Consider the following 16763-nt stretch of genomic DNA (forward strand, 5'->3'; position numbering starts at 1 on the left):
AATTCCTTTTGAGACAGCTTTTTCTGGAATAAACCTATACCTATTAATATTTTTATAGTATCAGTGGCAAGTTGAACAAATGGATATCCTTCAAAAGGAAGATGGAAAGGAAAAAGAGAAGATTGAAAAAGCTAATTATTTTTCAGAGGATGGTCTTAAGAGGACATCTAGTGGTGACCTAGTTTTTTTTGGGAAACACACTCCAGGCTCAGACTACTTCATAGATGCACGCTGAATAATTGCTGTACCTGTTGTCAGTGTCTTGCCTGTTGTACGTACACAGCTAGGGAAGTAGTTTCAATGTACAGCTGCTATTGAATGCTGTGAACTGGAAGGTGTGTGCAGCTGATGAGTAACAGGGGAGAGCACCGATGGCTAGGTCGCTAGGAAATATGGCCTGGACTTGTTTTTCTTTAAATTGTTTTTTCTTTCCTCAAAGCCAAAAATTCTGTCAAGAAATGTGTGCAATTTCCTTTCCTTCCTCCCTCCCCTCCCCTTCCCACACCCTTTCCCTGGTTGGGCCTCTTTTGTTGCTTTTCTTAACCTAATCTAAATATGATTCTGCTGTAGGAAAGGATTGTCATTTGAGTTTATTTTCCTCCTAGGGAATGTGCTGAATTACTGAACATTTTTTTGCATACTGTGTATTAACTCCTTGTGTAGTATTTTCAGGGCAGAGTGATAGACTAATACATATTTGCTTCTCCTATCTCAATTGTTATCTATTTATCTGGTGATAAGTCTTTTTTTAATCTGACTATCTTAAAGGACATTAGTGTTCTTCATGCAAAACTATATTGTACAATTCTGTACATTGTTAATTTATCCCTAAAAATGGCTTGACCCTGACTGTGAAAAGATTATTAGATTCAGGACTCACAAAGTCTATCTGAAGATCACAGTATCTTGTAAATCTATGCTTTTGAAGAAGAGTAAACACTGCCTTTTTCATTAGCTGTATCTCAGTTTCAGTACATATATTTGTATCTGATATAAGAATTTACAGTAATGATTTAGAGAATTCCAGTTTTAGTCATTTCAGTACTGTATATTACAGAAATTTTAAGTCATTTGTGAAAGGTAGCGAGGAGTGAAAGATCAGAGCTGTTTTGCCATATGCTTTTGTATAATTGATCTTGGAGATGCCTTTATCCTAAAGGTCACTATAGGCTTGGTATTTACTAGTAGTTTTTTCCACAGCAAACTTTCATTTGGCAGAATGCATTCAGACCCACTTGAGACTACTTTGCTGTGTGCATCATCCTAGCTTTTATCTGAGTAATCATCTTGATACAGATAATTTGAATCAGATTTTCTTCAGTTGTACATCTGTTTGGCTGTATTTTAATTAATAGGCTGGTTGCCATAGCTGTATTTTTTTCATCAGGAGATGAAATAAAATCATTTCTTCTGATCTGATTAAAGAAGAGAAACTTGTTTTCAAGATCCCCTCATGCAATATTGTATCTTCCACAGATTGAAAATTGCAGCCAGTTTCATTGCTAACAATTACAATTCTAGATTCCAAATGTTAAGAATTAAAAAAAAAAAAAAATCATTACAACTATGTAGAGTTGGCCAAAAGGGCTGGTACAATCTGCAAGCAAAAGGAAGTAATCTGGGATAAGATGGCGTATCCAAAAGAGAGAGAGAATAGCTTGGAAGCTCAGAAAGGCACTATCAGTGAAATCGGCAAAACAACAAAAAATGTCTGTGGCAGATGCTTGGTAGAGTTGACTGTTTTTTATGGGCTGTTGAGAACCTACAAAACCAAAAAAAGTGATGTACAAAAACAGAACAAAATGTGGCTCCTTTTATTCTTGTATACCACTTGATGATTCCCTTTTACAGTGAAGAATTGAACTATTAGATTTAAACTAGGGGGATACCTGACTTGTAAAAACTTTAGGAGAAGGATATACTTGGTTGTATGAGGCTATGTGGGAGGAGTTGTTGGTAGGGAAGGTGACAGTTTTCACAGATTATAGATTGTGCACAGAAGAAAACTTCTTCCAAACCCAAGATTGTATAGGCCTGTGTAGCTTTTGGCCTATTAATGTCCTTTCTTGCCTTTCTTTACTCTGCACAGTGGCTGATTATTTTGCTGTTCTGCAGAAGAAAGCTGCATTATTGATAGAGCAACTAAGAAAGTTAAAAAAAAAAAAAAAAAAAAAAAAAAAAGTCATCAAATAATTTTAATGTAGAAGGAGGAGAGCATAGCTATATATATGCCCCTTGTCCAGAATGCCAATTGATGATACTAGGATTTTGAAGACCACTCATTTACGGATGGGAGCAAGGCTGGGAGATGACCTGATGGGGCCACTGTAAGTTTGCTATAGGAATGCTGACTGAAGATGCTAACTTCATGCTGGAGTTGACTAAGCAGGATGCAAACCTGCTAGATATTAAAACCTTCTCATCTCTCTTTTCCCTTATTGCAGTGTGGTTTGGCTGAGTGCTAGTGTCAGTTTTAATTGTTTTTTTTTTTTCCTTCTATTCCTGGGAATATTGGTCCCTCAGAGAAGAATATAAAGCAATACAAATAATTTCTTTATCATGTTTGGAACTCTTTCTTCTTAAATGTATGTAGTCCCTGGTGAAGAAAACTGTTTGCAACCTTAACATAACTGTTACTGTTGGTTTTTCTTTTTTCTTTTTGTATTTACACACAAGTTACTGACAAAGCTAAAAATACTCATTTTTAAATTCAGTACACATGGCAGCTCTTGGCAGCATTCCATTTACTGGTAGTTCAGAACAGTGGATAAAATTCGAAAATATAGATGCTCTGTGTGGTAAAGAAAGGGTATAATATGTGTAGAGTAAATATGCATTTTGGCATGGATTTTATTTGATACAGTATGCCTTAGAAAGATAAGCATCCTCATGGCTAATTTAGATCTTTAGGGTAGATGGCTAACTTAAATTTGTACTCTAGCAGTATACTAAGTAGAAAGTAAGCAGTTCTAATATTCCATATTGCTTCTATTTTTGTTTCTAGCATATTCTAGAAGCAGAGGGGTACAGAATTAATTTAAAAATACTCACTAGTTTCCCAGATGGAACTGTAAACGTATATTTCTTTCTTGTTCCCAAGGAAAGTTGAATGCCTTTTTTTTTTCCTACACTATTTGTGGCATATTTATTAGTAAATATGAAGGTTATAGAAGTAAATGATATGGAATCAAAAACCTCTTGTAGAACTTGTGTATAGGAACTGCCTACTATATTGAGATTATTGTGTATCCCATTTAATATTCTCCTTTTGAAGGTATCTAAGAAAGTTGCAGACTTGATTCTTGAAAAGCAGCCTGCATATGTTAAGGTAAGGCAACCAATAGTCACATTTTAACGGTAAATGTCTTCCATGAACTTAAATAACTAGCTAATATGTTATAGGAAGTTTTCTTATGTTTTGATACTTCTGGTAACAAATAAGTTGCTGTAATTTTTAATCTACAGGTATTTAATGACTGTTTTATTTAAAATTCAGACTAGCTGTCAACATCAGTGATTCTAGATACATTACCAAGAAACTAAAAGCAGGTCAAGTGTCTAGAATGATCTGACTTGATTTCACATTGTGTCTTAAGTTCTGTTGAACTAGCAAAGAGAATAGATTTCAAAGAGCTGTTTTACGCCAGGCTCAGTGCATACACAGTATGAGGAATTATTGCCTTTCAGAGCTTGGTGCAGAAAGGTCTAAATTTTGACTGTAGTCCATTTTGTGCTGTACTAATGCTGGTTTGTTTGGATGGGCATGGACAGCAGTAAATCTAGTAGTTGATTAATAGATATGCTAGCAGCTAGGCTGGCACCAGTTGTGGGTGTATGCTAAGCCTCTATTTGTAGTGAAAAGAACCAACTGCATTTTGAGCTAGAGGTCCATTAAGATGCTAAAGGCTTTTACATATAACCATTTTTAACAAAGCTTTCAGAGAACATGAATACACAGGCTTGTCCAGTACCTATAATGGACTTGAAGAGGAGCATCTCTAGTGCTGTGTTGAGAGTGGTTTCTGATCTTTTTCCATAAAAGAAAACAGCAATGATGTTCCTTAAGGAACACTTAACCAGAAACCTGCCGCTAATCTCAGACAGTTGAGAGGTATATTGGAGAGATGACTGAGCTGGATATGGACACTTGGTGTGTCCCAGAAGCCTGAGAGCAAAACAAAGTGTAACTGCTTTAGAAAGTTGCAATAAAACATGAGTATGGCTGCTCTCTTTTCACTCTCTAAACGTAATAGGATGACAGCTATCATAATGATTCTCTGAAGAGAAGAAGGTGTTTTTTATACTCATCTATTTTTGATAATGCTCCTATATGTTTGGTCAGCTCAGTCTGATTTTTTTTTTTTTTTTTTTTTTTTTTTTTTTTAATCTCATCTTCCCAGGAAATGATAGTAAAATTCTACAGGAGAAAAACTCTGGATTGCTATCAAAGTAGTCTGAGAATTATCCTGTGATGAATAGTTCTAGGTATCTGCAGCTCCTCACATAATGGTGGGTTTTTAATGTGCTCCCTGTGATAGTCCAGCAGTACTTGACTTTGATGATCTCAAAGACAAACTGCTGGACTGCAAACTGCTTTTTACTCTCTCTCATGCTGGCAGAGCCTACTAAGTCTGCCATTGCAATGATACGTGAAATTCCCTCAGCAGTTATTGACAATGCTAGGACCCTTGCTGAGGAGCGGTAAACAAAAGTTTGCTTTGCTACTTTGTAGAATTAATTATTCCCTCTGCTCACAAAGTTTGTCTTGTGGCTGCTAACACTTAAGCTATTCCCTTTGGTCTCATCTTGAGATTTGAAGGACTTGTACGTTCAGGCATAGTATGTAGGGAGTGACTGCCATAGGCCTTCTCAATAGGTCATAGCATTCTGCTGTGTTAGGTGAATGATCCTTGGATCATGGCCAAGAGCCATGAGAATTGTCAGCCTTTCAAAGGAAACATTTGAAACTGGTTCTGCATCTTCCTAGTTGCGATGGATCGTGGATTGTTGTACTTCTCTTTTTGGTCAAGAGGCTGGAGAGAGCTTGGGAAGGCAATAATGGTTGCTTTTCGTGATGAAGGGCCTGCCTCCTTCATTAACTTTCTTCCTGTTGCGTTCTTCCCTCCCTTGCCTCTTGCTTCTCAGCCGATATATTCCTGCTGCAGGCTGGGGCTGGTGCCTCCTGGCTGTTAACCTCGAGCTGGAGCTCTTTTCCTCTTTAGTCCTGACAGCATGACTTCCTCTTCTGCTCACTTGCCTCTCGTGGCCCACACGTCCTGCCTACCATCTTGCATGTACAGCATCTGTACTCTGTCAATTTGCAAAGAAGTGTGTTTGGTTTGCATCCCACTTCTAGTATGAAGTGCTGGTCTATCATGTACCTGTATGGCCTATGAAAGGTAGGTCACAAACATAAGGCAGTTGGTTTATAGCTTTCTCCTCTCCCTTGAAGGAAAGGGAACAGCCAATGAGTGGAAAATAGTCTGGCTGTCAGAAAAGAAAAAAACTATCCAGTCCTAAATGCTGGACTGAAGGTTCCTGCTCTAGGGACGCTGAGGCCGCACTGTCTCCTGGTACCTCTCCATCTGGCTACATTTAAGGGACAAGCAGATTCTTTTCAAGAGGCAAAATTTAAATGGAACAATGCCTTAAGTGGAGTGTTTTCTTGTGAAAGAAGAAACAATAATCTTTGCAAATGTCATGGCTATTCAAAGTACGTTTGCAGTGAAAAGTGTATTGTAGATGCTGAGGATGGTAATGTTGGAATTTGGTTTCTTAAGGTATTATGCAAATAAGCAACTCAGCTCTATTTTTTTCCAAAGGCAGAGTTAGTGACATCAAGGAAGAACTATTTTATTGAAAGATCCAGCTCAGTGATTTATCAGAATTGCTTGTATCTTTGGAAACTTTGACCAGGAGATGACTTTAAGCTGAATTAAACTTTGAATTGGTTTTAGCTTGTCATATCTTTAATTTTTTTTTTTTTTTCCAAAGCGAGTCTCTCGGTCCCCATGGAAGGTGCTTGATATATTTTAAAATGACTAGCAGTATTAAAGAAAGGTTGTTTTTCTTTAACATGGAGTGAGTGCTTGGTTTTTTGCAATGCTGTTCTTAATAAAGGAAATCCTAGTATGTATATTAACAGCTTGATTATTTAAGGTATTCAAATTATACTAGGTTCTTCACAGTCAAAATCAAGTTAAATTTGTATTGCCTGTGCTGAAGAGTTTTTCAGCTGAAAAAAAAAAAAAAAAAAAATTCAACAGGGTACAATTAAGGTTCATGATGAAGTGACATCTATTAAATTACTAGAACACAAGTGCTTCTAAACAAGAAATTGCTCTGTGAATTTATTTATTACTGTTCTCTGGCATATTACTGCAAATTAAACCTTTTGCTTCTGTCCCTGAAGCTTTGATCATTCCATTGTGGTGCATTCTCTTAATGGTATAGATTCTTACGCTGAATGTGCTGTGAATCAATGTAGAGGAAATAGATATTAAGGGTCCCACTGAAATAGATTTCAAGTATCTTTATTCAAAAGATAAGTATATTTCAAAAGATAGTTTATTTTAGTACTACATTCCAGTGTTCGGTATCCATAAAATGACAAAACATACAGTAACTGGACAAAGTCACTAAATATCTTGTGATTAAATCCTGCTAATTACTGGTCTTTGCTAATATATTGTAAACTTTAACTTTTATTTTTAACCTGTTATCTCTCTGTAGGAACTTGAACGTGTCACATCATTGCAGACTGGCCTTCAGCTGGCAGCTGTAATTTGCACAAATGGAAGAAGGTATCTTGCTTGGTTAATGGCAGAATTGAAAGGGCAAAAAAGGGATTTAACAAGGTGTCCATAAAGCCAGGAAATTTACTGATAATATTTCTGAATTATGCTGAAAGGAATTAACAATAGTCACTGAAGATATTAAAACAAGTATTGGTTGCTTCTTTTCTTGCAATTCTCAGTAAAGAGCTGAATTAAAAGTTCTATTTAAAGAGAAACCTTTTGGGATAGACCACTGATCTCTAGACAGGTCCTGCAGAAAGGGAAACTACTTTCTTAATTGCCTATTGATATCATTTCAGTGTCTGGATTTCCCTAGCAATGCTGTATTTTTTCTAGCATATATTTTCAGGTACCTGATATAATTTATTTGAAATGAGCTTTATTTTGCATACTACAGAAAGTGTCATGTTCATTGTTAACTTCTACAGGCACTTAAATATTGCAAAGGAAGGCTTTACACAAGCTAGTTTGGGGCTTCTTGCAAATCAAAGGAAACGACAGTTACTTGTTGGACTACTGAAATCTCTGAGAACAATAAAAACACTGGTAGGTACAATTGTTTTGTTTTAATGGTAAAAGACTCTCCTTAATTTCTGTGTAGTTATTTTCTTTTTTATTTTTTTTAGCAAAGAACTGATGTGCGTTTAAGTGAAATGTTGGAGGTAAGTTCCTGCCAGTTCCTGCTGTATTTCAAAGTTGCTTTAAGTCTACCTTTGTCAATGTTTTTAATTCTGTCCCTGCCTTCCTTCCTGTTTCAAACAGGGTATGTTTTATGTGTATGTATGAGGTGAAAAAACCCTTTCAGCTGTTCACGTTTTAAGTGAGAGAAATACTTTGTGTTGAGCTAAATATTGCGGTATAGGAAAAATAGCATTTTCTGTCAAACACTCAATCCTGTCTTTAGATTTGAGTACTGAGGCTGGCGTTAGTTCAATAAGTGTTGTGGAGTTTCCTTTCCTCCTCTTCCCCCTGTCCCCACACCTGCATACTCCTTTTCTGGCGTTGGCTTGATATTTGGAAGAAAAAGGAAGTTGAGATTTAACTGACTTTAATATGTTTGGTTTGGATAAAATACTTAGTATATCACTGTACAAATTTATATATAGGCTCCCTACTTAATATTTTATTTTTAGGTATAGAGGCTTCTTTCCTTATTCAGTGGATTGACTTTTTAATATTTAGTTGCAGGAGACTATGTAGCATTCAGGCCATGCCACTGAAAATTCTACTTCTGCAGTATACATACTGCCCAAGAACATAGTAGAGTGCAGAGAACAAAGATTAAAAAAAGTCAATTTTATGAATTTATTAGCGGTTAGAATTGTTACACTATGTGACTAAAATCTGACTTACTGATTTGCAAATATTTTTGATGGTTATTGGATAGAACGTCATTATGATAATTCGTAGTTATTCATTTTGGGGATTGAGTTTTACAATTTAAATCTATTTCTATCTTGGATAATATATTTTACCTCAGTACACTTAGGTATTCTTTACCAACAAAGAACATATTAATTCAGCCCATGCAGCATAAACATTGACTTTTGCCCATGAAGCCCTGTGAAATGATGAGCTTGCCGTTTCTGTGCTTTATTGTATTGCACTGGAAATCAGCTCTTCACTGTCTGCTGGTGGGAGCTGTCTTTAGACTGAGATGTGGGCATTACATCCACACGCATATGCTAGGGTTAGGTTTCTATAATTTAAAAACCACTGGCAAACATGAAGGGCTGGAACTATGTTTTCCAGAAAAAGGGAGTTTTAGAGCTAAGCTAAATGTTTACTCACAAGTAAAGTATCCCATGTGTTGGCCAATATATCGTCCTGACTCCAAAAGGAAGATAGTAGCTTGGAATGTGTGTGAAGGCTACTAGCAACCTTCTAGTAGTTCAGAGAAGGTTTAGATAGAGTTCCCAATTAAAAAACACCAGAGAGGAAGCTATAACAACTTGCAGGGATCAGCTGCATCTGGAATGTGTTAGTAACGTGTGTTATGCAAGTGGCTTTCTGATGCAAGATGGAGATACCTGAGTATGATCTTAAGGGTCACATTCGTATGTGATGAGTAAGTTGGTGTAAAGTGAGAGGGTTAACTTCTTAATTGTCTCAACTAAGAGACTATATGCTTGGAGGATATAATCTAAATAGAGCTGACTTGTAAAGGAAAAAGAATGTGTCTGCATTGTGGTGAGCTGGCCTGTGAAGTTTGCTGCTTTACCATTTTACTAGACTTACTGGATGAAGTGCCAGGTCTCCAATGGAGAGAAATGCAAAGAGTTGTAAACTCATCAGTCATTTTAGGCTGATTTACTGTTCCATTTTCATCTAATGGCTGATGTTTTTTGTAGCTAAACCTGATCTGCATTAGAGTATTTCTGTTAAAAACACTTCATTTCAGAAACTCCCTTATGATAATAGCTGCGTGCAAATTGCCCTTGTGTTTTTACTCTTCAGTGTCAATGACACTGAAAGTCCTGTAACAAATTTGCATTTGAGCTCTCTGAAGCACATAATATAATGGATGTAATTAGCAGGACAAAAAAGAAAAAGGGCGGGGGTTGCTTTTAACTATTAAAGAGTTTTCCTTCTTGCCAGAGCCTTTCTGGCTCAACAGAAGGATAAAATAGTAATTATACCCAAGAGATTGCCTATGTTCTGTTGGGAAGCTGCTGTGGTTTTATATTTGGATGAGATGTGCTGTTTTGCTTTTTGTTCATTTTTGTTTGGTTTTGTTTTGTTCTGGCATCTTCCTATACTTTCTGTTGTATTTGTCTACAATGTATGATATTTTCCTTATAAATTGGCGCAATTTTTCCTATTTTTTTAACCATGTTCCTTTTTTCCTGGGGTCTTCTGTGAGCCAGTTGCTTTAAATTCATTTCTAATTAGCTTTAGAATGTGTCAAACTAAACAGAATGTGTTTAATAGAGGAGTTTCTCCCTCTTCTCTGGTTTTGTGAAGTGTGCCTACAGACTGCTTGTGCCCGAACTTGCCTCTTTGCTTACTCATGAATAGGTCATACTGTATTAACAAAAGTTTGAGAGTTAACTACGAAAATACTAGTTGTTTTGTAGTAAGAGCTTTCTGATATGTTTTGTACAAGCACATAATTAAACAAAATTAACAAGTTAACATAGTACATACAGGGTTGTTAACATGCTGCCTGTTTCTAACTTTAAGTTACTTGAGCACGGGGTTACGTTCTGCAAAAAAGCCTCAGTACTATTCTTGTAACTTCATACTGCCTAGGTGTAAGAGGAGAATTATTTTGTTCTTAGTATTTATACGCGCTTAACAAAAATGAATATTTCAGTTGTTGCTTCAAAAGCTATATTAGTTTTCTGTTGTATTTTATCCTAAGGAAGAGGACTATCCAGGAGCTATTCAGCTGTGCTTGGAATGTCAGAAAGCAGCCAGCACTTTCAAACATTACAGTTGCATAAGGTAAGGAGACATTGTGCTGGTTTCAGCTTCTGGATGATATTTATTTGCAAACATTATAAAACAGTGCTGATTGATTCTCAGTTTCTGAAGCAGGAGTTTATATTCTGGAATTAATTTATCCATAGCTAGGTGGCTTGGGGAAGAGTAATTCGCCCTGCTACTTGGCAAAGAGATTAGCTTATGCAGGGTTTCATGCTGCAATGGAGAATTTACTTTCAGAACTGGAACTAATTCATATATCTACAATTTCTAGCCTAGGAAGACTTGCTTTTTAAAAAGAAATAAGAGGTTGGGATTAAAGTAAGTTTAAAGTCATAATAGATGCAACAATAAAGGAGTAAAATGAAAGGAATTTTGATGTTTCATAGATTATGATGATCATTAGATTTTTCTTGTTATTTTTAATTAGAATTTTAAATTTGTGTGTGAATTTTGGCATCATTTGAACTCCTATCAAAATGTTCTCTGACTTCACAGGGCTAAAATCTATGACAGTATATCATTTGTGGTAACTTCAAAGTAAACCTTTCATTTCAGTTTTGCTTATGAGGTATGATTGTCTCAGGATCTGAAGATGCAACAAAAGGACAGTATAAGATTAGAAATTTTTGACTAGGAAATGGATTTTGAAGTATCAGATTTAAAAATCACATCTTATTTCCTTTTTAATTCCATAAAACTTATGTCTGGATGTAGATTGAATATATAGCAAATATATGAATATTTGCCAAAATTCTTGAAACAACTCCCACACTATTAAAGATTTGAATCCCTTTCCTGTATAGTGGTGAACAAAAATTATTTTTATTCGTTCGAATGAAGAAAAATGACCTTGCTATCTCTGTCCCTCACAGTTCAATTGTTGAGAAGCAGGATGACTCCTGAACATTTTTTTCTGCTCTGCCTCATTCTACCTTCTGTAGAGAGATGAGCTTTACAGTCTTCCATACCTGGGTCTCTCAATAGTGTAATTCATTTGTAAGCTCTCCTCAGTGTTTGCTTCAGTTGTTCTGTGAATGCAAATGTAAATCTAATTTATTCTGCAAATCTCCTGTACTTTGTCTTTTGGAGAAATTAGTAACACTAATTCACCTTGAAAAGGCAACTTGAATTCGTAGACATTATTTTATAATGCTTGTTTGGAAAAACATGTTCTTTTGAGATTTAGGTTAATTAGATAGTTTCTTTGACTTAAACTTTGTTTTCTATAAGTGATATGAAAGTACTATTTTAAAGTATTATTGTATTATTTGTACTATTTTAAAGTTGCAGTATTTTCAGTCTCACAGCATACTGACAAGATTCATGGAAAATAGCTATGAGGATTTATTTTATTGTTGCCCTCCAAAGGATGTCCTTGTATCCAAAGAAAGCAGTTTCTTGAAAGAAAGGGTGATTGAAAAATTGGTGCACACGCTGTACCTGGTAAAACTGTCCTTTGACTTTCATAGCTGTGTAGAGGTTTAATCATCTTACTTTTGTTTCTATGTGTTAATTAGACTGATTTACTCCGAGAGCTCTGACTCTCATGGTTGAAGTCATAAAGAGTAAGTTATTGTTCAATGTTTGTTTTAGTGATGGCTCCAGGTCTCCTTAAACTGCTTCTTTATTTTGGGATAGGTTACTGAACTTATTTTTGTTTGCACTGGGAGAGCAAAAAGACATTTCAGCTGTAAATACGGGCATGCATTACATGCATTCTGTCCCTATGCAATGTTTTACTTCCGGAAGTCTGTAAGATGTATTGAAAAGAATAATGTCTTGCTAGGGTATTGGACTAAATGAATAAATGTCTTTTGCATTTGTTTGATTTCATAATAAAAAAGTTATCTAGGAAGTTGTACACATGCTGATGTTTTAGAAATGCAATTTCCATACGGTTCTGTTATTAGGAGTCATCATAGAATCATAGAATCGGTAAGGTTGGAAGGGACCTCCAGAGATCATCTAGTCCAACCTCCCTGCTCAGCAGGGTCAACTAGAGCATGCTAGACATCCCTGTATCTTACCATGAAATCTTCACAATATGACTTGGATTGTCCAGTGTCCACAGGAAAAGAATCAGTGTGTTCCTTCATACAACCATTCTTTAGATTTTTCTTAGTAGATGGTGGTAGCTAAACAGCAGAATGGATTTAAATCCTTCTGTCAAGTATGTAGATTTCATCAGTTCTGTATAAACATGATTTGAAGAGACAAGTTCTTCAGCTTCCCTGCTAAGACCTTGTTAGTTTTAAGACTGGCTCCTTATCTTCCTTTAAAATAACTGAGTGGACTTCTCCTGTTTACCTTTGTTTTCCACTGCCTTCGTCCTCAGGCAGATCAGTACTGGTGCTGCATTTCTTGCTTGCATTATGTGATTCACTATGTTTTAGAAATGTCTTTTCCATTCTACTTGTTGATTAGTTCTGATGTGAGTAGACTCCCCTGAAAAACCCTTAGGAAAATGTAATGTCAGATAATAGGACCACTTTGTCTATTGCATTTGGGTCTAAATGTTCCTTCTGTTGTATTGTAGTTGATGTACCTTCTGAAAATGTGCTAATTTAGATTTGTATGGATGGGGATGCAAAAAAAAATTACTTCTAATATGTTTTTTATGAATGAAATGAATGCCTTAAATTAAAGTCTCAATTATGGTAAATGGATTTCATAATAATCATGCTGCCTTTATGTCCAAGCACTAGTTGAATAATTGTGGCTTGGAAAATGCATTCTGTTTTAGCTGGACACTACATTTCTACACGTTTATTCAATGCTTTGATCAAAGCAACATTTCTTGCTAAATTTTGTGATCCTACCTCCATCTCACAGTTTGGCCTACATAAACTTAGGCCCTGACCTTGCGAACACTTGAATATATTGTTGGTTAATTGAAAGAATAAACTAGGGGTATGTGTGTTTAAAACTGGTGCCTAAGCCCGTGCTTGAAAGGGATGGTAGCACTGTCACGATGGGCGTAATAGGTACGGCCAAGAAACTGCCAAGGTAGGGCAGTGTTACTTTGGGCGTGTTTCGTGTGGAACGAGATCATTTGAATTTCTCCTCCTCTTCCCCCTTTCCTGAAAGAAAAGAAACCCGTGCTGTTCCAGAACGGCTAAGGTCTTGGAGAGGGACGTTTGCTGGGAGCTGTGAAATGGAGGCTCAGGTCTCTAGGCTGCCTGGATCGCCCATGTTCCCAGGTGATCTGTCCTGCCAACAAGCCATTTCTTTTACAGCTTCAAAGAGATTTGGGTGGGAGGAAGCAATATATAATTTTTTTTTCTAGGTTCCTCTGTTGAATTCAAAATGATTTCTGTGGTCCCTGTCTTAGTTGCGGGGAATTTATATCTTTGGCACTCTGTTACATTGTAATTCTGGTTTCCTCTGTTTATCACAGAAGCTATTGAAAAATTAATTTCTTCTCTCTCTCTCGCCTTTCCTCCTCCCTTTTTAAAAATTTACTTAGTATTCTTGTGCTGTGTTCAAAGTCAGTTTGTAATCGGGTCTTCCTTCCTATCCCAAAGTTCATATGTATTTTTGATACATTGCGAAAAAGAACATAAAATGGTAAATTACTGAGGCCCGAAAAAAGATTCCACAAAACAAACTTCCTAATAAGTGGATCTTCTTATTTGTAGGTCTTACACTGTATTGCTATTTAATGTATGGCTTATTTTCTTCAGGGATGGAAATAACTTACAATGAAGTTCTTAGCGTATCACTTACTTGCATTTTTAAACTCTGAGTCAGATTGGATTGTTTCACTGCTCAGTCTGAATCTGGATGATTTTTGTTTTTCTGAGACACTGTAAACAGAAAGGGTATTTTGCTTGTTTTAGCCAGGTTTGCTACTTTCATGTTATATCTAGGAGTAAAACTATGCCCTGCTGGAATCTTCTTACTGAAGAAGAAACCAGTTGATTGTATAAGTATGTTTAAGATCATCTAAATGGAAAGCCATAATAATGACATGCAACATGTTCAGCATGCATTGAAATTATACTTCAGAATTTTAAAAAAAGGACTTTAGTGCAGTACCAAGGGAAACTGTGATGCACTACTGTAATAATGGCAAGCTGAGGCTTGCCTCTAAAAGTAGTGGAAATAAGGAACCAGTTTTTGTGAGGACCTATGCTAGTATACAAATGAAGTCAATCAAATGGGATCACCTGCAATAATGAAGACTTGATTTCAGGAGCCCAGAAAGTTTTTCAGCCCTGCATTGCAGTTGAGCCAATTTCTCTTGTAAGTGCCTGGTGGAGGTGAAAAGTCCATGTGTATCTTTAATTTAATTAGAAGAGGAAAAGAAACACTAGATTAGCAGCAGCATGTTCTTGACATTTATTTGAAAGCAATTGCAGTCTTGTATTTTTATATCTGCTGCTGTTGGGCTTTGTAAATTTTCATAGGATTTTTTTTTAGCACAGTTGCTTAATTTGTTCAGTCTATGCACAGTTTACTTATGAATTACATATTTTTTTTCTAATGTCAATAGCTTCTGTATTTTAGACTAGTTAATGTCAATATATAAATTGGATAGATTTTTATCCACTGGAGGTGATAGTCTATGTTCTGCTTAATTCTAAGAAGAAGTGTTTCTGTGTGGGGGGCAGTAATCTTACACTTGTTCTAACCTCTTCCTGCTAGATAAAAGAACTAGAATAACGAGAAGTGCTCCTGAACTCTAGTTAGAGTTGTAGTAATGTGACATTGTTATGGGAGATAACCTGTTTAGAAGTCTGTTGCATTTGGGTAAGCGTCAATGAATTCTTGTGTGCCAGATTTAGGCTTTAATAGCAGCTCTTTCTTTTAAAGATTTTTTCCTATTTAAACCTTTCTTCAAATAGTTTTCTGTCCAGGATATCTAACAGAACAAGGGGGGAGGGGAGAACACCCCATAGGTGTTACCGCTTAAATGAAGAGAGTTAACTTAGAAGTTAACTTTCCCCTGCATCAAAACATTTAGAGCACAAGTTTCTTGGGGGTTGTGAATGTCTGTGAATGGTTAGGTAAACTCTAGGAGGATGACGTGCTATCTGGGGCTTTTTCACATTGTTGCAATATAAACCTAGACTCGTGTGCTGCTCTAATGCAGATATTTTAATTTAAAGTACAAAGGCAGGTAAGTGCCCTTCAGTAGTAAGAATAGTGCAGTGGTATTCACCTGACACTAGTGGCAGCTCAATGATATATGATAAATTCCTATATTATGACTTGGTAGGAGAAAAATATGCTTTTTATAAACACAAAACTTATTGTAAAATTTTAATATGACTGGCAGTTTGATTTAAAACACTTTTTTTTCATTAATAGTGAGTTGAATTCAAAACTACTTGACACTTTGGAACAAATAGAGGTAAGAATTAATAATTTGATGTTCAGCATATGTTAGTATTTTAACCTGTAGGTATTAAAACCCATTATCATTAGCAGATACAGTATGTACATATTTCTTTCAAATATTTGCTTTGAGATGCTGTAATTATTGCCATTCACACGACATCTTGTGCTGAAATCTACTTAAATACTGTATAATATGATACTGAATTTGAGACCAGCTCACATACGGTGCCAATGCTCAATGGAAAAGCAGTGAAATATGGAAGGCAGATAGCATTTGAAATACTGGAGCAAAGGTATGCTATTTGTGCAATGAAGATGCATGGTGGTTTTCAGGCTACGAACTTCTGTGAATTTTGTATACTATTTGTATACTATTTCTAAATAGTTGTGAAGAGTAACCATGAGCAGCAAACCTACGGCCTATAACTTTGGATAAGCTATGCAGGAGATGAGTTTCATTGGAAATTTCAGAGGTCAGCAAACTACTGGGTAGGGCCAATGCTAAGGCATGGCAAGTGAGACTTGAATAGCTAGGAAAATACTATAAAGACATAGAATTAGTTTAAGATGGTAGATAGTATCTTTGCAAATTGAATATATAATATGGTAAGTTTCTGACTGGAAATAGATGGTTTAAAAAAAAGAGAAAACTTTCTTGAACAATAGGAACCTGGAACAGCCTTCTCAAGAAGAAATTCTTTTAATTCCATTACTAAATAATTTTGAGCTCAGCAAGCTTTTCTAAGAAATCTAATAACGTAAAAGTGTATAATGTATATGTAGCACATGTAATGCATATACATGTAAAGCTTAATGTAAAGCACGTAACTGGGTTAACTATTCAGATCTCTACTCCTCTAATCATGTGCTTTTTGGAAAGTCAGGTAAGTAGGTAGTATTGTACCTCATCATTTAATGCTGTATACAGTTGGAATTTTGTTAAATTTCCTTCATTTCTGCTTTTGCCCTTTTAGTTTCTTGCAAAGCTTTCTTTTTTTGTACCACTGATAAGTATCCCTATTCAGTATATGGCTGGTTCAAAAGAGTTAATGATAAGACTGCTTTCATCTCCTCATCTCACCCATGCCAGGCATTAAAATCATCTTTTTCAAGATTATTTTATCATTCAGATTTCGTTGCCATTACTTTCATTTACTTGCCATTTATTCCCTAGAAGCAAACAATGATGTTGCT

At 35.9% G+C, this 16763-nt stretch overlaps 1 protein-coding gene across 4 annotated transcripts in view; it reads left to right on the forward strand.

Moving 5' to 3' along the window:
• Positions 1-16763, forward strand: part of VPS50 (VPS50 subunit of EARP/GARPII complex) — a 96880-nt gene that overhangs the window by 16250 nt on the left and 63867 nt on the right. For all 4 annotated transcript variants that reach the window (XM_062567748.1, XM_062567749.1, XM_062567750.1 and 1 more), the window contains exons 5-10: positions 3275-3328; positions 6733-6803; positions 7226-7343; positions 7424-7459; positions 10162-10244; positions 15540-15582. In XM_062567748.1, coding sequence (XP_062423732.1) covers positions 3275-3328; positions 6733-6803; positions 7226-7343; positions 7424-7459; positions 10162-10244; positions 15540-15582 — 405 coding nt within the window. The remainder of the gene's footprint in view (positions 1-3274; positions 3329-6732; positions 6804-7225; positions 7344-7423; positions 7460-10161; positions 10245-15539; positions 15583-16763) is intronic.

Source organism: Rhea pennata, chromosome 2 (genome assembly GCF_028389875.1).
Source record: "Rhea pennata isolate bPtePen1 chromosome 2, bPtePen1.pri, whole genome shotgun sequence".
Taxonomy (NCBI): Eukaryota; Metazoa; Chordata; class Aves; order Rheiformes; family Rheidae; genus Rhea; species Rhea pennata.